General features: G+C 39.9%; 1 protein-coding gene across 2 annotated transcripts in view; it reads left to right on the top strand.

Annotated features, from left to right (window-relative positions):
* Window positions 1–26,061, top strand: part of ube2f (ubiquitin-conjugating enzyme E2F (putative)) — a 43,112-nt gene extending 17,051 nt beyond the window's left edge. For both annotated transcript variants that reach the window (XM_028591197.1, XM_028591198.1), the window contains exons 5-10: window positions 4,156–4,223; window positions 5,622–5,692; window positions 6,112–6,169; window positions 13,641–13,673; window positions 14,714–14,776; window positions 24,210–26,061. In XM_028591197.1, the coding sequence (XP_028446998.1) occupies window positions 4,156–4,223; window positions 5,622–5,692; window positions 6,112–6,169; window positions 13,641–13,673; window positions 14,714–14,776; window positions 24,210–24,260 (344 nt within the window). In that variant the 3' untranslated portion in view covers window positions 24,261–26,061. The remainder of the gene's footprint in view (window positions 1–4,155; window positions 4,224–5,621; window positions 5,693–6,111; window positions 6,170–13,640; window positions 13,674–14,713; window positions 14,777–24,209) is intronic.
* Window positions 26,062–26,601: the final 540 nt, after the last annotated feature.

The raw sequence follows: 26,601 nt of genomic DNA, 5'->3' as shown, positions 1-26,601 counted from the left end.
TTTGGATTAGCCATAGAAATACAGTAATGAAAGAAAAACAAATCACATTGTCTTTGTGTTTCAGATGTGTACTTTTCCTGCTTGATTTGCATAAGGATAATTGATGTATTGTTGTGCACATCGCTGCAGAAAGCGAATGGCGGAACTCTTTATTTGCACCAGCAAGCGTTGGAAATGGTTACGAATTCCCTCCAGGGGCATTTTTTTGTGGTCAGATTGCCACTACATTGATAAAATAATAGAATGTAGTTTTTTCCTCTATCAACACTTTGTACTGGGACCTTTTGCAGCAATCGTATCTTACAGCCCTTTTTTTTTTTAAATATCTTTGTAACACCTTGGATAACTTCTTGTCTTTATGCACATTTGCTCAGAAATGGTCAACGTCAAGCGTATCAGTTTGGCTATGTGAGCTCCCAAGCTGGAGATGTTTTGTGCTTTAGTTCATCTCAGATCCTTCTTTAAAATGTAGGGACTCTACCTTGTTTTTTGTTTTTTTTCTAAATGCACTATTAAGCCACATCAATAGCATTTGAATTGTGGCTGTCCAAATAGATGCTTGGCCTACATAGTGCACTGGCTGGGTTAATTTGGCTACACAGTGGGGTTTCAGTTATTAGATCAGTGTTGGAGCTCGCTGGTGCTCTGTTGGTGGTGGTGTTTTTTTTTGTTGGACAGCCAAGCAGAGGCTACAGGGGCTACGTGGCCATCAGAAGTTCAACTCTGCACAGTAGTGTGTCTGCATGTACGGGCTTCATGCTCACGTCACAGTACAGCTGTACGGGTAAACAGCGTTTCCTTCTGTAGAAGCCCGGCTGCCTTTCAGTATAATTTGTTTGTGTTTCTTGTATTGGGAAACCATCATCATCATGGGAAAACATACTGTCATAGTATTGGTTTTGAGTTGTGCTGCAAGGATAAAGCTTTTTTGGCTGTCACCTTGGTGCACACCACGTTTGTAAAAATAAAATCTAAGTATACAAAATGTAAGTGCACAAATCCGGGCAAAACGACAACAAAAAATAGAGGAAATGTTGATAAAGCCCCTCACTGTCAGTGATGTTTTCAGTACCATGAAGGAAGGAAGGAAGGAAAAAAAAAACAACCCATCCTTGTTTTTTCAGATAAGCTGTCTCTTTATTGTCTCTTTCAGAGCTCTGTCAGAAAACCTAATTATCTGTCCACACCTGTACCTGTACTCTACTTCTCTATCTTTCTACAGGGTGAAACACAACTATGCTTATCCATCTGGGTATGATGGTTTATTTCTTCCTACATGATTTTTTCTTTGCTTCAGTTTGTCGAAATCGTTGATTCAGATGAAGGCTCTATTTACATTTTAAGTAAAGGGGCTTTCAGAGCGCTTCAAAGGACGGGTCTCTGCCTGCTTTCAATTAAACTCTGTTGTTTGTGGTGGTGAAAGCAAAGCAGACCAACCACATGATGCAGATGTGTGAGTTTAGCATAAATGTAAATGATAAACTAATGAAATCCACCTGCTGAACAACGGAGCTGTCTAGGAGGCAATCTTCTAAGCAAACTAAATATATAGTATATACTAGAGGTGTGAATCTTGACTGATCTCCCGATTCGATTACGATTATCATGTCTTCGATTCGATATCTTGATGCATCACGATACGTCAAATACATTTTTCTATTAAAGCCATATAAGCTATTTAATTCATAGCTTTTCAAGCTTCAAAAACAAAACGTTCTGCAGTGCTCTAATACTAAATAAAATGGATACATAAAACTACAGAACTGAGCACATGGCACTTCCTGAATGTGCAAAACATAACAGAATATGTAAACAGAAATGTTGTTAGGCCTACATTATATTGTAAACCGAAATAATCGATTATGAGCCTGCTGATTATCGATGCAGCATCGTCTATGTCCACGATTTGACGATTAAATTTTTTTTATATGGTAACCTAATACACATCAGCATGTGACTGCAGGGATTTACCTTAATACATCAGGAAATGAACTGGTTATAACAGGTGTGTTGTGCTTGTGGCCTCCTCCTTGGTAGTTTAGTAGTTCCTCATTAACAGTAAATAAAATTTTGCAACTATTCATGGCGTGCGTGCGTCAGTGTGTATGTATGCAGTTCAGCGTCCTGTAACAGTAAAGACTGATTGTTCCTGTCTACTGAAGACGATCTTTAATTATTTATGACTGCTGTCAGTTAGCAGATGCTCTCGGTCTTCTGCCTCCTTTGTCCCTCTTACAGTTTGTTGCTTTTTCTCCCCTTTTCTTTCTATCCATCATCCCATTTTTAATGTGTAGCTCTCTTTCTACTCCTTTCTGCTTCTCTCTGTTGTTCAAGCTGTATTGTTTCTCTCTCTTTCACACAATGTTTCTCTCCTGTTACTCTTCTCATTTATAATACAGGGGAGACTGTGCGCGGTCTAATGAAATTGCACCTCTGTCTTTGTTGCAGTGAATGGAGTCTAGGTGAGGTTTAGATGGTTATTTTAAGAAGGCCTTATCTCAAACTGCCCAGTGTTTGAGTACGCAGGCAGGGGTAGAGAGTGAGAGTGAGAGAGCTGCTGGCCTTTCATGCTAATTTTGATGTGTGCATGTAAAAAACCCTTTTTCTTCTGAAAACTCATTTTAAGTTTTATTTATACAGCGTACGAGCAGTGTGGAAATAACTGGTATTTTTGGGACATTTGTATTGCATTAAATTGTAAGGTGTAAATTACATTTTCACCTCTCCGTATTTGTAAATGAGACCGTGTAAAATAAAGCGCAGAAGTGTATTCTAACATGTTACTTTTAGACAAAATGTGCAAAACTGGATACTGGCTACCTAATCAATAGTGCACATGTACCCGTTGAGATCACTACATATTATCGAGTGCTTTCCTTTCCTCTGAATCTCTCCCTCAATTTCTTGAGTTCAATCAAAAGTTGCCATGAGTATCAGTCCACCTGTGTTAGCTATGTATATCGCCCGTCATAGGTAGTTTTTTTTCTTTCTGGCACAATTCTCTAGCATCTCCTCTGGTTCAACTATTTAAAGACCCCTTTTCAACAGATCATATGTCTTTAATTGGCTACATTTAGAGAGAGTGGGAGGACAGAGAGAGGCATCTTTCATTAGTTGGACAGCTTATAAAGGTAGAATGATATTAACCGGTCAAACAAATGTCACTGCAATTGACTGAGAAAGATCAAGTGTGTGTATATATGAATAAATATTTTTGTTTTATGCTTGCATGTTGTGTGTTGTGTAGTAGGTGTGTGTGTGTCTGTGTGTCTGCGTTTTGGTGTACTGAAGTCTGCCATTGCAAGATCAAAAGGGAGGATTAAAGCCAGTGCTATGTTTGAACTACAGAATGTGGTCCAACTGAAACATCACACATTAGGCCTTTTCTCATCTGAGATAACTTCCTAGGTTGAGATTCAGTTTGTCGAATCGGACCTCTCATTTACTCTCCTGTCGCAGAGTCCTTGATCTCGGCTGAGCTGATGGATCTCCTCTGGATTCTGTCGCGTAGAGTTCAGGGACAAACCTCCTTCATTTCAATGTGACCACTGCGTTGGCCTGGGAGGGCTCCAGCTATAAAAAAAAAAAAATTAAAAAATGCGCCGTCTGGAAAAAAGTTTAACATGGCTCAATTTATGCATCATCTGGCAGCATACTGCATTTAGCACAAGTATTTGTGGTGGGAGAGAAGATTAGCTTTGTTTGTTTTTTATTATTATATTATTATTATCCGTGTATTATGCTGTCAGACAGACCCCTGGAAAGAGTTATACCCAGTCGTGATCTCAATATTGATCAAAATAATCGTGATAATCATTTTGGCCATAATTGTGCAGCCCTACAGTCAGCTATAGAGTACATAATGTAACTGCTATTACTGCTGCTGTATAGTGACACCTGGTAGCCTCTAGGCCAAACGTTACCAGCAGAAACACTTGGGCTTTGTGTTCAAGATGATGTCTGAAAGCGTTTAGTCACTTAATCCAGAAGGTCATGATGATATGTTGACATATCTATACGCTGATCAACAGTGCATGACGATGATCATGTCCCTCTTTTCACAGGGAATTGTAAAGTGATGTTTGTTATAAAAAAGATTTAGGCTCTCTATTGAAAACCCTTGCGCTCTGTCTTTCTTCCTCCATTTTCTTCCAGATGAGGGTTACTACCAGAGTGGAAGGTTTCAGTTTGAAGTAGACGTCCCCGAAGCCTATAACATGGTGGTGAGTTGTCTACATGTTTCTCATTATGTGGTCGAAAAATTCAGTTTGTGTGTCTGTTTGTGTGCATGCCCATGCCCGCCTGTGTAAATATGTTGGTGTGTGAGTGAGAGAGAGAGAGAGAGAGACAGAGAGAGATAAAGGACTAGACAAAAGACGAAGATACAAGGCATACATACAGACACAAACAAAAGACAGAGATTTACACACACACACACACACACACACACACACACACACACACTCACACACACACTTCAACAATTTATCAAATTTAACTATTTATTTATTTATTTTGTTCACGTAGAATTTAACTAGCTGTCGAATACATTCACTGAATCATTGACCAGTGACATAGCTCTTCACAATTAAAAAAACATAGTAGGCCTACTCAGTTCTCAGGGATATAAGTAACAGCGTCTCCGCTATATATGGCATCTGACACACACACACACACACACACACACACACACACACACACACACACACACACACACTGTTTCCTCTATGCATCCATCCCTGGCAGTTTTATGACGCCTGCCACAGAATTAAATTAACATTCAATCATGAAAGGTTAATCGATTCATAAAGTTGGGCCTAGTGGTGTTCAAGGCGAGAAATGCTCCCATGGCAGATATTGGCGAAGAGTAGTGTGACGAGACAAAAAGTTTTACATTAAATCCATATTGGGTTTAAACTGCACATTAGTAGTTTAAGTGAGCCAGTGGAATGATACTCTGCTAGTAATCATGGAGAGTACATTTTATTCTATAATAATTTATTCAATATATAGATATTTTAAAACATGTAAGCTGGCTTTAAATAGTCAAACTCTGAAACTGAGTTAATGAAGAAGCCCCTATGGGGGGTGTTTTTCCTCTCAGATTTGAATACTAGACAAGTTAGAAGCCCCAAACCACAGTGGACATGGAGCACAGAAACAGAAGGCACAGAAGCATCCATGTTGACCAACAACAGTGAATAAACCATCTGTGGACACTGGCCTGAGTTTTGTTGGCTGGTCTATTTAAATGCTCATGACTGAATAATTTCATGAAAACAGAGGAAATGGGAAATTACGCCACACAGAACATTTTAGTTCATCACTATATAATATATACATGATGATAAAAACTTGATGTTGTGCCCTGATTTAATACTGGTCACTGATGAGGACCTCAGGCCTAAAACTTACCTAGTAAAGCACGCTATTTTGCAATAGCAGCATAAGCATGGAGTTATCTCCATTTACACCTTCTGCAACGACTTTTATTATATAAAGATGATCTGACAAGTTAATATTGGGTATTAAAGGTTTATTAAATTAAATTATTTAAATTAAAGTAAATAAAAATGTGTCTCTCTCTCCTTTCTCAATTTTCTCTCCACGTTAATCTCCAGCCTCCTAAAGTGAGATGTCTGACCAGAATATGGCATCCTAACATCACAGAGAATGGAGAGATCTGTTTAAGGTAATGCTGCCGACACCTCCTTCACAACTCACCCACAGTGTGAAGCTTCTTCCTCTGTTTAGCTCTAGTTTTCGTATTTTACTTGAAGTTACATTATTGTTCTTCCTGCTTAGTAATTGATGGGAAAAGCTAATGAAAGAGTATTCCCTTAGCTACTGTAGACATCCCCTCTCACCCCCATCCTCTGAAATGTAATGGGCAAACCCTTAAAGGGACAGGTTTGGGGGTGGACTGTCCCTTTTAAACAATGTAGCTTATCACATTCTCGAAAATGTTAGTTATGTTCTTGGTCTTGGAGTTTGTAACCTTCGGCAACACTTTTGGCATTGCGAGAGGGTAACAACGTACAGTGACAAGCTGCCACAAAGTGGCTTAGATAACATGCAAGTATTTCTTTTTTGTTTTGTTTTTTATTTCAGCCTATTGCGGGAACACTCTATTGATGGCACAGGCTGGGCCCCAACTAGAACATTAAAGGTAGGTACATTTGATCTATTAAAGAAAATGTTACTCTCTTTTAGAACTCCGATGTTTCAGGGATTTTCGACTGCATGTTTTTCTAGAACAGGAAAAGTAAGTGTAGCATGTATTCATCTGTCTTCAAGTTGTGGGTGGTGAATGGACTAACAGGACTCTACTCTCCACGTGATATCAATCTGTATTTCAACAGTGTTTAGTTTTACAGTGAGGGTAAGATTTCTTTTTTTTTTACAACAACAATTGTGTAGTAGAATAGACCTTATGCTGTGATATTTCATTGTTGGCACATATTCCAGTCCAACATGAATGCACACTGCTTTACTTTTTTTACTGTTTAGTTTTTATTGTCGTCCAAGTCAAACGAGAAACTATAACATGAACACAAGAAAGAACACAGACACATAACTCCCCCACCTATGCCCCACACCCCACACAGCCAGATGGAAGAAAATAAAATACACAACCAAACCAATTCAAAAGCCCAATAAAGCACAACCAGAGCAGAGAGAGAAAGTATTGGGACAATTCAAGGAACTATGACATAACAGAGAAACAAACTTAGATAGACCGAACACGAAGAGCAAGACAGGGAAACAGGACAAAGAAATTGGCAAAGAAGTTAAAGAACTAACACATGGAGGAAATTGCAAGACAAGGCACAGCTGGAGTGGGCAGGGAACAGGAGTAACGAGGGAAACACTTGGGTAACAAGACAACGAGGACTGGTAACACATAGTCGGGCTGACGAGGTGTTTTGGCCTTGGTGTTATACATATATGACAGGTGTTAATTGGAAGACATGCAGAAACACATAAGGAACTCACAGAAAACTAAAACACAAGGAATAAAACAAGGAACATGAACAAAAAAAACCTTCGCCTTCAAGAAATAGATACTGAAATGAAGGCGACTACAGACTTCCTGTTGCACTGAAACAAAGAGTCTGAAGACCACTGGCCACAGAGCAGGGCCGTGACAAAATGAGCACTTTCTGCAAGTTGATCAGAAACTGTTGCCTGAAGTTTAAAGCAATGGTGCCGCTGCTATCCCTATTCAAGATTTGACTAAAATTACATATTTGACGGCAACTCCCGGTGTGGAGCTGCATGTCATTATATGGTGAAGCTCTGCCTTCCATGTCTAATTTTGACTCAAACATTCTGATACAGTCGACACCTATCCCTGCTTCTCAGCAGGGATAGATGGCTAGATCAACATTCCTCTCAATCACTGCACTAGAATGCACTTGTAATTATGAACATATGTAAATGTATGCATATTAAGTGCAGTTGCCAGATTTACAAGTTTAGAGGGTGATCCAGTAAATCTTGTTACCTTTTGAGTTTCCTGCCAAGAGTGCTCTTGAAGTGATTGTCATGATTTGTCTTATCCCCAAGGATTCTCTTCCTCCTTTTTTGGGGTTTTATAACTTTGTGTCAGTCTGGAGTTGTCTGCACACATTAACATACTTGGGGGATCTTATTTTTCTGCTTTCAGTAGAAGCTGAAATAGATAGCTTTCTTGGACAGAATAAAGAACACATTCTACGTAAATTGAAAATTGTCAAGCTGGATAAAGTTTGTTTCATTGCAATGTCATCATGACAGGTTTAGTGTCTCCATATCACTGAACACATTATGTTCCACTTTGCATGATGCCAATCACATGAAACACCAAGAAGAAATGGAAGACTTTGCCTTGAAAACGTACCTTGCTCTGAAATGAACGATCAGCCTGACATTATCTTTTATTTTAGCCATAGTGAGTTCCCCTCTGAAGGACAGTACAGTGACCTTTTGATGTTGCTCATCTTTGGCTTTATCGTGGCCATCCATTTTTTATCCCTGGCCTGTGTTTGACAGTGGGTGGATGTTTGTTTTGTGTTTGTGTTCCAAGTTTAAATGCAGTCTATCCGTTTGTTAAAAGTAGATGTGGATGTGGTCATATTTGTGGGAGCGGTCAGGCTTGGGTTCATGTGTGTCAGTGCACAAAAATATGTGAGAAAAAGTAAGTGCAAAAGCTGTGAGTCAGAAAGGATTGTGTGAGCTTTTGAGTGGGTGATGATTTCCCTCTTCACTGGTCACCACTCTTCTCCACTTCAACACACACACACACACACACACACACACACACACACACACACACACACACACACACACACACACACACACACACACACGGTAAATTCAACAAAATACATTTGCAAAGCATTGAGTGAAAAAATGCAGTCATGTCAAACTCACCACTTTGTTGCTTTTGAGTTTTGCTTTTTTAAGCAGAACTATTTCATTTCCACATTCTATTTTTCTGTTTCTATTTCATCTGTTTATTTAAAGGCACACTATGCAAGATTTGTACCTTTTAATATAACCGCTTCGAAGTCATTTCGATGGTAACCAAACTCGTAGTAGGACGAATCATCCCGATAGCAAAGCGAGGAGGGGGACGGCGCTTGCAAAACCAGCAATGCAAGTTTGGTAGGTGGTGCCCCGCCAGATCTCGCGAGAAGTTGGGAAGGGGATCAGGCCTTGACTGCGGAGACGGCTCTGCATACGTAACGTTAAATACAAGTACAAGTCAAACAGCGACTTTAGGGGTCACTGTAAAACGGAAACTGCATAGTATGCCTTTTAAAGACAGTTTAATGGACGTATTGTAGAATTGAAACAAGGATGCTCTCATAGACAAAGGGGTGGATTTGCAACAAAGGTCCTCGGAATCCACTGAGGATGTTGCAGTTGTGGTATGAGCCCCAACCATTAAGGTGCTTTCTCTTGTGATGTTAGCGACTATTTGCTGCAGCATTCGGAATTCATGATGGTTTAACTTTTTCAACTTCCCACTGGCTCGCCATGGGACCATAGTCGTGTTTCTATTCACATACCGTATGTTCATGTGCATTTTGAAGCATCACATTAGAAAAGCTGAATGGAAACGTCAAATTTCAATACAAACTTTTTTCAATTGCGCCAAAAAGCTTTTGTGACAATAAACAATGTTTCTGATTAGGGCTGCAACAACGAATCGATAAAATCGATAAAATTCGATTACTAAAAAAAGTTGGCAACGAATTTAATTATCGATTCGTTGTGTCGCGCAACTATTACGCCACCTAGTCGCAGAGATAAAAAATAAAATTGAGTTGAGCGCAGAGCGGAGCAGCGCGGAGCGAAAGAAAAGAAAAAAGAGCAGAGCGGGGTTAGAGGAAATACGGAGAGAGACCGGAGAGACCCGTAACGTTGTTCTGAAACACTCGGCGGAGGCAGAGAAATCAGTACGATCAGTACATTTCACACTAAATAAATCAAAAACGTGTTAATTGCAAGATAAGCAAAAGCGACACGGCATGGCAGGGCGTACCACGGTGATGAGTCAGCACCTAAAACGTAAACATGTTGGAGTCCTTGATGAGGAGGAAGGGAGTTCAACAGCAGGGTAAAGTCACTACACTATCCTACTTCTGTTCCGGTCTGAAGTGAGGAACGTACCGTCCCTCCAGTAGCTCTTCTGGTGCAGCTGTTTACTCGTTATCCAGCTGACTAGCATGACAAGCTAGCGTTAGCTCGGTAATAACAGTAATAAAGCAGGGGTGGTATACTTTGCAAGACTAAATACACGGTTTTATTCACTCGCCTTTTTTGGCCCATTAATTTTTCAATCTGTTATGTATATATTATGTGCTTTGTCCCATATCAGTTATTGTTGACAAATATATTAGTGTGTGGTGTATAAACGAACTTAACTTGCACTTACTACAATGATGGTAATAATTTAATGAATAAGTATGTGTGTGTGTGTCTGTCTGTCTGTCTTTCAGTCTGTCTGTCTGTCTTGTCTGTATCTGCTATTTGGGTTACTTACCTTTACACAACTATTAACTAAACTTTTTTTTTTTTTATCATATTCATCGATTAATCGAAAAAATAATTGACAGATTAATCGATTATTAAAATAATCCTTAGTTGCAGCCCTATTTCTGATACTAGCAAAACTTGCTATAATAATTGTGTCATATTGCTAACCATTTCCTCTATTTTAAGCTACAATCCACTCTCTAGCTGCTTGATGCGTTCCTATTTGGTGGATAGCAGCAGCCTGTAGTTTGTGGGCTGGTAGGATTGGTGGTAGTCAGGAGCCGTGGCCGCTCATTCAAACTAACTGCTCGCTTTCTGAGAGCACTTTCAGGCTACCAGGATGCCCCTGCAGTTAATTACAGTAAACATGCTGATTCTAAGATGGTTTTTGGAGAAGTGACAAAAGAAAGTGTACTCAAACCAGACAGTAAACAATCAGAGCTTGTGTTGTCTTTGTTTTCAATGTCACAAACACAATTGTGATTATTTAATGGATCATACGTTTCACGGCAACTCACAATCTCTACCCTCTACGTGGAAGGACGAACCTCTGGCTGCAGTCAGTGTACCAGCACTTGCATTGAATTTGACAGCCTTTAAAATGACTGGGGGTGAGGAACAACTGTGTATACTCTCATCTCATTCATCTTAAATGCATGTTTGATGCTTTCATATGTCACCACTTTCACTAACATTAGGTTGGAGACCTAATTTACCGGTTGGGCCACAGACTAGAGGAAATGACACCACCCAAAACCAGCAGTCAGTCATACTGGCGGTGAGATGTAGCTGTATGTAACGCTAGATTTGGTTTATCAAAGATGCAAAGCAACAGAGAACAGAAAATAATCACAGCAGAAATGTCAGATAGGTCAGAACCTACATGTGTGTGAAGTTACAGTTGAAAATGACAACATGACAAATAAATAAGTTTGCTGATTTCACATTTCTTCACAACTGAAATCAATGGCCAGTTCTCTACCCGAAAGTGCATTGTGTTAAGTGTAGTCTATATCCACAACGTTATTCCACTCCCGGAATTTCTCCATTGCCGCCGTAAATTCCGCCTATTGTCCTTATTTTCGGTCACCTTCCACTTTCTTTGTGTTGGAATTTTAAACTCCGGTAGATTTCTGAGGACTATGGTTAACTGCTCCTCAGATCTCTGCAGGTTAAATCCAGACAGCTAGCTAGACTATCTGTCTAATCTGAGTTTTCTGTTGCACGACTTAAACAACTTTTGAACGTACACATGTTCCACCAAAACTAGTTCCTTCCCGAGGCTATTTTGCAGAGGCGCCGCCCATGACGATTGTGTTTGGGTTAAAGAAATGCCAATAAACCAGAGCACGTTTTTCTCCCATCCTGGAATGCTGTGTGGACTAGCCAGACCCTCCTCCGCAGCGCTGTGGAGGAAGGTCTGGCAAAGCGAGACTACGTTAAGTGTGACACGGTGATTTGGTCTATACCGTAGCCTTTAGAAATGAAGCCTCTAATAACAGGCTGGCTCTAATAAAAGCTGGTGATAGTTTGGTTTCAGTTCAACAGGAATCAGACAAAAACAATGTTTTTTTAGTTTGATAATTAAACCTCTTAGTATGTACCATGGTACATAGGAGACGGAGAAAAAGCAATGCATTTTTCTTTGGGGTTAGTTCAGCCTGGAATTGGAAAGATTATTTTAATTTGCCTTAATCACAGAGTTAGCAAAACAGACATGTTAGTTCAGGGCTTTATTTCATTATGTAAATTATATAAATACATGTGTGTAGAATGAGCGAAAGTTAATTAAATGGAATCCCTGAAAGTATTCCCTTGAAATTGTTAATCAGCGGACCATCTAACAGTTGTTTGCAGCAGCGCCCAGTGAAATAGAACTTCCCTTATTAATTGGTCTTTTGTGATGTTTTCCATCACTCTCTTATATTCTGTCACCATGTCCCTGCATTTCTTAGTTAGATTTCACTTGACTATTCCTGAAGGTAAAAAGCAGGGCATAATGAAAGTTGTAAGCTACATTAAAAAAAGGCAATTATGATTGCATCTTTGTTTTACCATACACCAAACCCTACAGCCTATAGCCACTGTCAAACCTACTCTATAGTCATATCCTGCTTGTTGCAGTGGTACATTAAAGATTCCCATGGCTGTCTCAAGGGAAATGTTGAAGAGATTCTTGTGAAGGTTATTGCAGAATAATATATGTACTGTTCATAGTTGTTTCCATCTTAGAGACTGGAAATAGAAAAGCTTGCATTCAAATTTCCGGAATTTACTTGACAATCGAGCAAAATGAATTGACACTAATGATTGCAGTTGTAATCACTTGTTTATCATTGGCAGGAGAGTTTCCATTCTCCTATTCATTTAGCTGTGGTTTTATTTTATAACTGTAAGGTTGTGTACATGTAAATGAGTATAAAGAAAACATTGTTTGGCCACTGGTTTCCTGGTGGCCTGATAATATTCCAAAAAGATTTGTGATGGGACAGTAAAAATAAGAGGTAACAGTACCGTATGTCAATGGATTTCTTTTTCTCAGATGATCAGCATTTGAATATACTGCTATTAAAGGTCCCATGGCATGAAAATTTCACTTTATGAGGTTTTTTAACATTAATATGCGTTCCCCCAGCCTGCCTATGGTCCTCCAGTGGCTAGAAATGGTGATAGGTGTAAACCGAGCCCTGGGTATCCTGCTCTGCCTTTGAGAAAATGAAAGCTCAGATGGGCCGATTTGGAATCTTCCCCTTATGAGGTCATAAAGAGCAAGGTTACCTCCCCTTTCTCTGCTTTGCCCGCCCAGAGAATTTGGCCCACCCATGAGAGAGAGAGAGAGACATCATGTCTTTTCAAACAAGTAAAGTGGCAGTTGGTCAAGGCCACACCCCCTCCCTCCACCTTGCCCCCCCCCTCCTCAATAGCTACAGGCACATCCTAAGGAAAGCTCATTGTGGGACTGGCTCTAGAGGCTGTAATTCTGCATCAAGGCTAAATTTTGGGAAAGAGACTTCAGATACAGTATTAGGGGACCACTAAGGTCCCAAAGAGCACCATGTCATGGGACCTTTAAGTTATATAATGAAGTATCTGCTTAATGTACAAATTGTATAACTGCACACGAATCCATAAAACAAAGACGTGCACAGTAACTAACAAGTTCTTTGTCAGTACCATGTAGCCTTTTTGTGGTTTTGATTGATCGATTTATGAACAGATCTTTCTTCTCGTCATAAGACTAAAAGGAATTTATAATAACATAAAATATTAAATTGCCAATTGCATCCACTCTGGCTCCATTCTTACTGAGGACCCGGACAAAATTTCCTGTTATCCCATATAACGTTGAAGCCTTTAGCATCATTATTCCTCTAAATTAGCTTCAGCTGAATTAATGTCCGTAAAAATGATTCACCCCTTCCATACTATATACACTACCCATCAAAGGTTTGAAATCAACTGCCAACAAGCTTGATTTGGTACAGTCAGATGGCTGAGAGGACTGCTCTGTATGTTTGAATGTACTTTCTTGCTTTTAGGTTGTAGAAAAGCTGTCTGTGATGCAATTTGACAATTTGATCATTAATGGGTTTTTTTATTCTTTTTTTCCTAAGGACGTTGTCTGGGGATTGAACTCCTTGTTTACTGTAAGTTCTGCTTGTTTTTACTTTAATACCTTGACCTATTACCTTCATGCTGTTAGACACTGAACTACCTAAATAAATGAATTAAATCCACACTACTGAAGTTTGAAGTTGCTTACTGTATGTAGGTTACACCAATGACGTTTGTCCAAGCTCAGATCAGATGAACCAAGGCTTTTGTTTATCTCTCTTTACAGCTGCAATAAGACCAACATTTCTGACTTAGGGGAAATTATCTTTGTTGTTATGAAGAACACGTTAAAACTATAGGGAAATAAACACAGTTTTTTCACATTATGCTTGTGGAAATGCATGCCCTGCTGGTTCTGGATGTTCCCTTTTGTCAGGTCTTGAGTATGAAAGTAATTCATTACAAATTCTTCAGAAAATGAAGATAACTAATCAGCTTTCTGGTCATGTTGGGAAAGATGTTTCATCGTTCAGAAGAATATTAAAATATAGGGAGGCTAAGATTTGTCCGTGAATATGAGTGCAAACATGCTTCTAAATATCAAATGGAATGGGGGATTTGTTAAATAAAAAATAAAAATAAAAAGTTTAAACATTTTGGATGCCAAAGTAAGCAGTAAGTACGCAGCTGATAATAGATTACTACAGATTACTGCTAGTTTAGTCCAAAATATGCATACTTTGCTAATTGCAAGCTTGCATAAATCTATCATTGATTGCACTTTGAAAGCATCCACACTCGGCTTGGGGTCAGCACTGTGTCTATGATGATAATGGTGATGGTAATCTGCATTGATGTGGGGCCATGCCCTAAATTGTACCTCTTAATCAGGAAACATCCTCTCAGGCCATCCTCCTTTTTATCTCTCTATGAACACTCCCACACTTCGCCCCGCTGCTTGTGCATGGCATTTCTACGGCAACAGCATAATTATGTTTTGTTTGTCGCAATTGCAGTATCCAGGGTGACACTGCAGACAGCAAATAGTGCTGACGTGGGCAATTCTTCATGTCGTCTCTCTCTCTCTCTCTCTCTCTCTCTCTCTCTCTCTCCCCCTTTCCCTCTGCAACAGGACCTGTTGAACTTCGACGACCCTTTGAACATCGATGCTGCAGAACATCATCTGAGAGACAAGGTGAGGTTTTACTGACACGCTCGGGGGGCATTGTATCTTTAATTCTGTTTTATCATCAGACATAAATTCAGTGCAAACTGTGACTTTAGTCATTGACATGCAGACGATTCACTTTTGAAGCCTCCCCATAGTGTCTCAGATATGCTTATGGTCTACATAATCATATTCATACCCTAGCTTCTGTTGACAGCCTGCATAGAAAATGTATTTGGACAAGACGTACAGCTGCTGCAGAATTTCCATTTTCTGCTGCAGCTGTGACTGAATTATGAGATATTCAGTTGAGAGAGCTTTAATCTGATGTAATGGGATGAAGACGAAAAGCAAACAGCAGCCTTTCTGAGCAGAGATGGCTGTGACGTTATATTCCCGAGCTGTATGCATGGAACATATGCATATGGTGTTTCATTTTAACAAAAATACTTGTCCGTGCACAACTATTTAATCTTGTGCCTAAACAGTAGACAGCAGACTCTACAATATATATTGTGTGTGAGTGATTATGTACGTATGGGTACACATATGCATGTGTTTGTGTTTCTATGAACTGTAACTTTAGTTGTCCTTTATCTCGGCCTTACCATCCAGCGTAGTTATTTTTTTAATTTGATTTATTTAATTGTAACAAGAATGCCTTACACATGATAAAAAAAAAAGACATCAAATACAATCGAGGATAAAAACACCATAAAGTCCAGGACTTATTTCCATTGCGGTCCTCAATACACAACGTCAAGACAAGATACTCAATGACATAACATAAAAACGTCTTAATATTATTATATTATACATACACAATGATGCACGTGTGCAAGCCGTTGAATGCCAGCCTTTCTCTAAGCAAAACACATTTGTTTCTAAAAGATAAGCATCCTGGCTAATTGATTCTTGACTTATTCCCTATATCTCTCCCCATTTGCACTCTCCAATATATTTCTATCTTGTGCATCAACTCTCTTCCATTCAGTTCTTTATCGGTACATCAGACAGTGTCAAAGAGTGGACAAACTGATGTTCCAGTACACTGTAAGCATTGCTTACAGTATTTGCTTTCCTGGATTGCCAACCAAAATAATGTAACTCTGCAAGGAGCCTGCTGGCCAAGGTAATAGTTGTTAGTTGAGCCCGAGCTGAGGCGAGCTGAAAGCATTTTAAAGTACAACATTTGACCTTTGGCACTTTGCACATACCCTTTCCCATGATGCATTGGGATGTACCCAGCAGTGCGTGATAATGGTTGCCATGTGACCCCATTAGATGGGAAAGAGTTTGTGTGCACATGTGCGTGTGTGTGTGTGTGCGTGTGTGTTGTTAGAGGGAAAGGGAGATTGAATGTGCAATAAAATAAATGCTGGTTTGTTGCAGGGGTTATGATTGTTTAGATTAGCCAATAGTCCCAGCAGGTGTAGAGGGAGAGTGTCAATTGGGAGCCTTTCATGATGTAAATGCAAATAAATCCTTGTTTCTGGTGTTGAAACCCAGATTAATTTTTTAATAAGCCGAAGCCTCTTAGAAATGTCTCTGAACAGCAACAGCATGTATCTATCTAAAAAGGCAGGAATAAAATGAGGAATATAATGCACTATATTCAATTCCTGCTGTTTGATTTAAGTGTCCTAATTCTAAGAGTGGACTACACTCAATGGAATGAAAAAAAGTAATGTACACGGATTCTGTTAGCAGTCTCACAATGCAATGCATTTTTATTTCTTTTATAGATGCAAAAATATATTGCTCACTATAGAGGCAACTGTTAAATGTCTTTTATGGAGGGAGGAGTGAACGAGGGAGTGATCTGGTACACATCTCACGTCTTTGTGCAAGCATTGGGTTCTATGTTCTTTATGTATACTTTGTTGGTGCAGGAGCACATGCAAATGGCTTTTGCAGGGCCCAGTCACAGGTCGTGGGTCATACGTAAAACATTAGGGACACTGCTCTACCTTTATTTTCAGACACCTGTTCAGACAGAGGTGCTGGCTTCACTATTTTGCTGTTGGGCAACCAATAAGTCAGCCGTCCTTCACCTCATAAATGTGGCTGAGAGCCGTTGCTATTTCCGTGTACTGCTTCAAATGCCAACTAAAAGAAAATAGCACTCCAAGCCTGACAGGGTTTATTAACTCTACTCTCTGGGATAAACTGTGAATGCATGAACAACTATAGTCTACGTTTTCCATTTTATTTGTTTACGACAACAGTATGGTTAATTATGTGGCACGCAATGATACAAATTTGGAAAACTCTCCAAACACTAAAAGTGGCCCTTTACAATCTTGATCTTCAGAACTGCTTGTGTAGGACCTTTTTCAGTTAAAGGACAAATCCGTTGCAAAATGAACCTAGGGGTAATAACAGGTATGTACCGAGTCGACCGTTCTCTTGGATAGGTTTTCATGCTAATAGAATGTGACCAGTTTTATCGCGTACCGCTAATCGATAACGTTAGTCGTCGGGGGCAAGGGTAAAGTAAAAAGAAATCGCTATTTCTAATAAGCCGTTAACTTCTCCTGCTACAGATTTCTCACCGTGGTCAGAAAACACAGGGGAGACCCTTTGTTTCTCTCACTATGACTCTAGAGTAGCTACTGTTCCGAAGTCAATTGCATCACTCTCTCACTTCTTCCTCGCTCTATCACCCACGCCACACACACACACACACACACACACACACACACACACACACACACACACACGCACATGCCGGCTCGAGGCACATGCCGGCTCGAGGCACACACCAACGCACAAGTAAATAAAGAGTTTCGTGATTGACCCTCTGGAAACCACACACCCCCTAGCGTTCTGGCGGTGAAATGCACCGCGATGCAAAGAAACACGTTCAACCCCGACGCGGAACTCCGGAAGGACCGTACAACGGCCTTAAGTGTCGGTGCTGCTTCAGTGTACTGTTGTGCTTCTCTGGAGTCACAACAACTAAAAACACAAAGGCATCCGTCCATGACCCACTCCCACTGAGTCACAGCCTGCTGTAATCAACTTCAGCAGCGAGTGTGTGTGTGTGTGTGTGTGTGTGTGTGTGTGTGTGTGTGTGTGTGTGTGTGTGTGTGTGTGTGTGTGTGTGTGTGTGTGTGTGTGTGTGTGTGTGTGTGTGTGTGTGTGTGTGTGTGTGTGTGTGTGTGTGTACACAAGTATGCGTGTGGATATGTGTGTCTGTGTGTGTTGAGACTTTTGAAGTGGAACTCCTGTGGGTGCTCTCTAAATACATTTGCTAGTTAAAGTGGCTGAAAGGAAGAATCCTAATGGGCAATTTAGTGTGTGTGCGTGTGCGTGTGTCATATTGTACCATTGTTGCTTGTGAGTGGCTTTTTGTGTATGTACATGCACAGACACCTTTATAACATACACAGTTAGTAAGGATGGCACTTAAATGGAATAGACTTATCGGCTAGAAAGAGTCTGCAGCTCCAGCGTAAGTGGTGTTTATGAATATTTGTGTAATATGGAATTCTGAAATATAAAAAAAAATTGAATTCCTTAATCCTTATACTATTTTTAGTGACCCAAATAAGACCTTCTTACAAGGTAGGGTAGTTGACATTGCAGACTGTCAGGTAGAAGTGAAAGTACATCCCCTGACTGATGTCCATGGATTATTTCAAAGCAGCCTCTTTGTCTGCGGCACTCTCTCAGTACTTATTAGTTTGAAGCTTTATAAAGACTGCTGACAAATACTTAGCTGTGCAATGCGCAAGACAGGATTTAATAAAGGGCCCATTGTATTGTATTTACTAAATAAACTGGTGTCATATCAAGTCCTCTTCAATACATCACAATATTCACTGCATATATTACTGAAGAGGAAAAAAGGAAAACGTTATATACATTGTATCTTATTTAGTTTTAAAGACAGCAATGGCGGAAACCGTCTGAACGGTGTGAACCAAAATGAATAGGCTCTTACCCTTTAATACACCACCCAGCAGCATGAACGTGTGTCATTTATTAAATGGCAAAAGGCTGAACTGCCATGAATCAGATGAGTTCAGATGTCTGCAGTACAACATGTACCTCAGTGTTTCAACAGAAAATATAATTTTGTTGCCAGTGTATCTGGCACATATTGCAAGAGATTTGTTTCTGTTGACTGTAATATGACTACTACTGAAGCACATAGTGACGGAGTGGGACCTTGGGGAGTGTGTGACCCGTTAAGCTCCAGAGTTCATGCGTCCCATCGTTGCCCTCTGCATTCTAAATTCTCTACAGCTACATTGATTGTTACTCATCAGTGTGAAAGAGGCCCTTTCTCTCTCTCTGTCTCTTACATCCTCACACCCTGGCTTCCTCAAGTATCTCAAATGGATCAGCCTCTTTAATCAATAGTCAATTATGTCAAGCGCACATACCATGTGTTAGATCCTGATCTGGCTTCTGTCTCCATTATTTGCTTTCTGTCCCTGAGTAGTGATCGATGTGGCCCTATGGGGTCTCATTAGAGTACCAAATGAAGAAGGGACATCAAGGTTGTTTCTGAGTCACCTATGATCCTGTGTAAAAACAGCTTACATTTAATTCAGCTGAGCATAAAGCCCAGTTCAGACTCTCCATCAGCATCTCCATTGCAATAACTCTTTGTACTTCTGTTCTAACTTTTGACTTGTCAGGCTTTTTTTTGTTGCTGGATAGAATTTGTAGCATCTTAAATCCTTCAGTATTGTATATGCATCTTGGTCTTATTGCACTAATGTAACAAAAGAGCTTGACAGCTCTGCTCTCTTCTGACTGTCTGTCTGTCTTGCTGTTGCCCTGTAAACCTGCCAATTGAATGGAGAAGTTGTGAGCCAAAACCTGGACTATACCAAAATACACTCACCAACTCTTGATGAGGTGGAGGATGATTCAAACAAATTGATTTCCTGGAGAGTCTGGGTATGGCCATGGTATTAGTGATGCAAACTGTGACCGAGAGCAACGCAAATTAAGGAGGAAGGGGAGGCAAATCTTAGCTCCTTGTCACAACAGGACATATTTACAGTATTTAAGTGTATTTATGTGTCGTCTTGGTTCTGGTTCAGCAAGCATCCACACTGCTGAAGTGTGCTTGACATAGACAGTGGATCCCTATTGTTGGGGCTAATTTGTCACAGTAATTATCCTGTTCCTTTAGACTGATTGCATATCAGCTGTGCTATTATCTGATGGCATCTCCCTTACAGCATGTCTGAGTAAAGTTTAAATGTAATGCATCAGGCTCTGTCGCTCTTAAGAGATGGTTTGTCTGTTATTATTTGGACATTTAGTATTTTGTTGTGTGTATGGTCTTCTTTACTTTGTGTTTTTGCAGCCTATACAAGTCAAGTGTATACTTCCAAAAGTCATGTGGGTTAATTATTACACATCTTTATCATACTTTTTTATACATTGTATGTATCTTTTCACTGGCAGACCATATCCTTTTCCAGCCACCTAAAGTTTAATTCAGAATACTTCCATACATAAAATAAACCAAACTTCCATCTACTTGTTATATTATCAGGCTAAAACCCATTACTGATGGCTTAAAGAACATGTGGTGGGCCATTGAAAATTTCTCTTGAGATTATTCAGTTTTAAACTGTGCCAGAGATCTTTTCCCCATCAGTTTAGTGCTAAGGTTAACACTACCGTGAGATAGATTCTTTTCCTCTTAATAAAGGGTTGTAAATCAGCAAAATAAAATGAAAAAGTTGAAATACTTTCAATAAAAGAGACATCAAGTTTAGTTTGCATAACAGTTAAGACACTACTGGGCCTTTTTAACAATGCAACAATCGGTATTTTCATCAAATCTAAGTCTATCATTAAACACAGTTCCTAAGTATTTAGTCTAGATAATCTCAACAACTATGCCTTGAATAATTCTAGGTTCATTAGTGCTGGATATTAGGGATGCAAATTATCGATTAATTCATTAATCATTAGTTGACTGACTTTATCGATTGATTAACGGTTAACTGATACGCGGCTTTTTTCCTGACAATGTAAATTTCTCACGGTATCAATAGTGTCTTTAACATAAAAAGCAAAATATTGCTTATATACTGAATACAAATGCATGTTATATTGCTCAGTTGATGTTTTATTGTACCAGTTGGGATACGGTAGAGATAATGGCATTTATGTAGTTTCACAAAATAAATTATGCACAGCCTGGTTGAGTTTGTCAGCTAAATTATCAGCTGTATGTCTCTCTAACGTGAGAAGCACTGCTGACTTTACCTGCCAGTCGTTTCCAATGTAGTGGCAAGTGATTGTTAGTAGCTCTCTGTAGTCAGTGCCGTCCAACAATCCGTCGTCAGAGCCACATTAGCCGCGGCTAACTGTGTTTTTAGCTCCGCCTTCTTGTTTTTGTAGCGTGCTTCCAAGTAGGTAGTAATGGTCGCTCGAGAAGGGATATTATATCTTGGCTCCATGTAGTGTAATAACTCCCAAAATCCCTCACCGTCAGTGGTGCAAATTGGCATCATATCTTTTTCTTTGTTATCTTAGCGAACTCGTAGAGCTGCTGAACTTAAACGTAGTACCGCAGAGTTTACATTGGGCGTCTTTGTCATCAATTAATTTGAAAAGCTCCCACACTCCGCTCCGTTTTGACCGCCTCAAGTGTGTGTCGGGTCTCTCGCCGCCCCCGAGAATCTCGTGTTACGTTAAATTAGGCCCACGTACTGTGGAAAACTGTCTTAGATTGCAATGTTCAGTTAGCCGACAATTAATTTAATTTAATCGAGTAAATTCTTAACGACAATTAATCGATAGTCGATTAACTGTTTACATCCCTACTGGATATATAATGAAAAAGACAGTCATGGTGAGACCAATCACATTATTCAACTTGAGTGGAAAGGTGCAGACCACACTGGAGTTCACTTATATGAAATCCTCACCATTTCCAGGTAAAATCACTTTTCTGGACCACACCCAGCCGTGACAGGGCTTTGACATTTTTACTAAACTTACAGAATTCTCAAAAGAAGAAATCCTCTGTCAGCGCAAGTGTGAAAACACCCGGGACTGTTGAGTATTCAACCCTTCTGCATCCCTTTTCATCTCTCTTTTCTCTATTCCATGTATTCTTTTCCCTGTTCACACCTCTCCTCTCCTCTCCCCTTCATCATTCCCTTTGCAATCTGTTTGCCTAATATATCCAGGGGCTTTCCGTTGCTCAGTTATCAACTTTTGGTTTAATTTGCATCCCCTTCCCTGATAAATACTTTGTGGTGCACATTTGGAGTACCTGAAAAGATCGCTGGAGACGAGGAGAGTTAATTGCCTCTCTGGGTGAAATAAAGCCAAAAAAAAGTAAGCTGTAGACTAAGAAAGTTTTTAATTGGCTGCAGGGTTTGCTTGGAGTCTTCAAACTAATGAACGCCAAAGTAATTTGCAGTCTCAGCCAGTTTTCTGCTGCAAGAGAGAAATGGCGGACAAAGTAAGAAAAAAGTACGAGGTCAATTTATGTAAATTCATCTTGTAAATTTGCGTGAGATTGCATCGATAAGGTTGGTAAACTCATCCTTCAAATGAATGTGTTTGTCTATCTTCTTTTGTCTCTGGTGTCTGTGCAGCCTGCAAACCTTCTACAGTACTTCCTCATGTTCTCCGCTAAATGGCATGCTGTGTGTACGTCTGTGTGTTTAAGTCTTTGTTTTTTTTGGGGGGCTCTTCCCACAAACATTTACAGAAGATCACAAGAGACAGCTGGGTAGACAAAAGATGCCATAAAGACAGGCAGGTGGATGAGCAGTTACAGATGGTCCAATATCCCATATTTACACGTGCTGTCCATTTAACACGGCACAACTTGAGACAGACAAATGGACAAAATGTGTTATTCTATTGAGGCGGACCATGGTTGTGCTTATTATTTCATCTTTTTACCAAATAGGATGTTAGAAACCACCAAATGGCACAAAAGCAGACTGGTATACAACATATACCATCTATATGGATAAGAATTAGTCTGTATCCCTGCATTGAATGATTCCCATGGAACTTTGTACAAACGTTCATGGTTTCTAGAAGATGAATCCTAGTGATTTTGGTGATCCTCTGACTTTTCCTCTAGCACCACTAGCAGGTCATAGTTCTCACTTTTCCAGCGAGATATCTCAATTACTATTGGATTGATTTAAATAAAATGTTGTTCAAACAGTCATGCCCACCTTGGGAAGATTTGTAATCACTTTTGTGATATTTTTACCACCATAATTTGTTCAAAATCCCATGCCACTCCATTGCATATCAAGCATCAACCGCTGAAAAATAAAGTCAACACGGAAGTGCCAGAAACTGCAGTTCCTGAAATGGCCACTCGAGGCTAGCTCCAAAAGGGATTCACAGTCTTTGTAAATCGTTCTTGTTTCTCATTAGAAATCTGCATGGACAAAGTATGTGGAATGTGGGGTGAACTGCAGTTCCACCCCACATTCAGAAGCTATAGGAATTGTTTTGGCGGTCTCTCATGGAAGTCATACTGTAGCTAATACAATTCTTTAAATGACTATGGGTACATTGATGCCGCTACCGATACATCATTAATTTCCCCTTAAATGACCAATTACGTTGCTATGATTTACAATGTTGAGCTACAGTGCAGCGTTGCCAAGCCTTGCACTTTTTTGTATAGAAACAATAAAGGAAATCCTTTCGGAGAGGAAAGCTGCTGCTGCTCAAATTTAATAACAGTCTACAGCCTTTGACAAAGGGTGTGGCACTTATCATGCGTTCTGGATGGATTAAAGGGATGGATGGTTAGGCCAACAAAGGATGGAAAAAGACATGAAGGCTTGAAACGATGGACCGAGGAAAGGAAGGGGAGCTCGATCAGGCGAGATGTAACCAGGAGGAATGGATCATGGGAGTGACAGATTGGAATGGATGGTGGGCGGGATGGAAAGGAAAATATGGGAAAGGGTGGATAGGGCGCACATGACTAGAAGGGATTTGGCCAAGGAAAGTCAACTCGAGTGAGAGACATTGTACATAAGATGTAATGTGCTTCTACTCTTTAGCAATAGACATCTACACTACATTGTTTGTAAATTGAATTGTGTAAAAACATAATCCAATATGCAAAAGCATACAGGCATTCAAAATTAAAATTCAAAGCAGCCGCAAAAACCACAAAGCTTTAAACGTTTGAAATATTTTATTCATTTATGGTTATATCAACTCACTAATTGGTGTAATTTGTGAATTGGCCAGAAGTCCAAAAATTTACTACACTGTTTATTTGGGTAAGTCTGTGTTGATGTGCTTTGTATTTATTGTATTTTTCTTTTTTTTCTTTTTTCTTTTTTTTTTTTACATGGCGAGTCATATTACTTTGTCACTCTTGATTTTCTTTCAACTGTTCGCCCCCTACAAATGTTTAATGTCTGGCTTTTCCATTCTAACTCTCATGCTCTCTCTTTACCTTTCCCTGTCTCCAATCCAGGAGGATTTTCGGAATAAGGTTCAAGATTACATCAAGCGCTACGCCAGATGATAGACTCATCGGCTACCTACATTAGCCTGCACCAACCAACCAAACTGCTCTACCTTGCCTCTGCTTATCTTGGCCAAGTCCCCCTCTCCCTCCACGTGTGTAAATCAACAGCCGCCTCTTTGACTCTTACAACTCCCCTCTCGACACCACAGCCACGCCCTGCTGTTAACCAATTGCAATAAATTCCACATTGCGGGAACGAATAAAAAAAAAATTATGCATTTAGGTAAAGACTTAAGTAAAATATGCTTCAATTATCCTAATCAATTGAGTGTTGGACCACAATGTCTGTTCATTGTGACGAGATTGCTGAATAAGGCCGCCTCCCTGAGGTGTCCCTCTGAGCCTGTCGGAAATGAGCCATGGCAACGATTGGCAAGGGATGTGATGATTCACCGGCCAGTAAAAAAAATAAAATAAAGGAAGTGACGTTCAGCTGTTAAAAAAAAAAAAGTTCATGAATCAAGAGAAAGAATATCTGTTGCTGTCGGTCCTCTGTTCCAGTGCCTGCTATGTTTGTGTCGCAAAAGAGAAAATGCATGTGAGTTCACACACATATAAACACACACTGTCACATCCTGTTGTAAAAGCTATCACATACATATACACAGGTTTCTATACACTTGTCTATTATTCACACACACTGAAGTTGGAAAACCGCCAGCCCCACTAGACAGCATGTGAATGAACACATTGTCCCGTTCTTTTGTCATTCTTCTTGCATGTGCACACACACACATACACAACACTCAACACAGACTTTCTGTTTTGAGTTTTCAGCTCCAGTGGGATAAAGTACAACTTTTAAAAAAAAAAAAATCAATTTTTCCGGTTTTAGATTCACCTTTCCTCTCCTCTTTGCCCTCACTCTTTTCTCTCCTCACTATCCTTTCTTGTCTTTCCTCCACCTGTCTCTCTTGTTTTAGACACACACACAGACACACACACAACCACAGGTACCTTTTTTCATTGACGATGGAGAGGTTCATACCTACTTACAGTGCAATCAGAAAGTACCTTACTATGGCAGTGACACATTTTCGGTGTGTGGTCGCTCTGTGCTTTACAGTGGGTATATAATTAAACAATGACTACGAGTTTAAAGGACTGATTTAGTTTTACATCCATAACAAACAGTGTAGGGATTGGAGCTCTCTTTGTACATAGTCCCCCAGGTTTAATGGACAACGTGTAATTGAACAAACAATGTGAAAGGGGTCGGTTGTAGTTATGAACCTACAGAGAATTATCACCCGCTCCCCTTCACCTTTTATAGAATTTGTAAGTTTTGGCTCATTATTTAGCTGTCCGGCCCAAAACTTTACTCTTTTCATTTTCCTTTTTAATGAAAAAGTTCTAAAATCCCACTGCACCATACAGCAAACGAACACAGTTAGCGACTAGCTGGTGAACATAGTGGAGCATTTAGCAGCTAAAGAGACAGATAGTTCTGTTTATAGTGTGTATAATTGGTAAAGACCAAAAAAACTGTCCAGAAACAAATGATATTGTGGCTCTGTAACTACTGGATGTGTAAGCAACTGTTAACGAGTTTGCCATATCAATTTAAAAGGTGATGATATTAGTGTTGGCCATAAAAAAAAAAAAATCCTAAAATTTGGGGATTAGGTATAAAAGGCCACAAGTCCTACACCGTTGACCCGAAATGGATGTGAACAACTTAAAGCGTGCTAAAAGCTGAAAGTCAGCATTTTATCCTCAAAGTTATTGTTTCATAGCATTGTCATTGTGCTGCAGTACGGAATAAAAGACATTTTACCGTGCCACAACTTTATGACTACATTGTATGCACTTATTCTGGTTTATGTGTGAGATTTCCCAAGCCAACGTGTAGTGTGTGTCTTCCTGGAAGGACGGTACTCCATTTTCTAGTTCTCTTTGTGTGTTGTATGGACTGTCTGTTTTCACTGTCAATGGATGTGAACCTCAAGTCAATTGCAGATGTTCGTAAAGGCAGTTAGATGGCAAGCTAACTAGCTAGCGGGCAAACTAGTGAGGTGATACGCTAACGAGTGAGCTTACTAGGTAGCTAGCTAACAAGGTAGTGTTTTTCACTCGGTGTGAGGGACTCTTTTTCATCAAGTATGTGTGGTTCTTAACATCCATACAGTGTGGATAACATTGGAGGTGTTGCCCTCTGGGCATGTTTAAAGGACTGAAAGTAAGCACGTTGCTCACTCGAGCCGGTTGGCATGCTTATCATGCTTGCTACAATACTTTTTAGCTCACTTGTTAGCTTGCTAGTAGTCTCGAATTGCCAGAGTTATCTTCACCGCATTTTGTCAGCGCTGGAGTATGGTCTCGGTACACCGCCTATCTA

Source organism: Perca flavescens, chromosome 11 (genome assembly GCF_004354835.1).
Source record: "Perca flavescens isolate YP-PL-M2 chromosome 11, PFLA_1.0, whole genome shotgun sequence".
Classification (NCBI taxonomy): domain Eukaryota; kingdom Metazoa; phylum Chordata; class Actinopteri; order Perciformes; family Percidae; genus Perca; species Perca flavescens.
The sequence above is the reverse complement of the archived record's forward strand: the minus strand, read 5'-3'. Positions and strand labels throughout refer to the sequence as shown.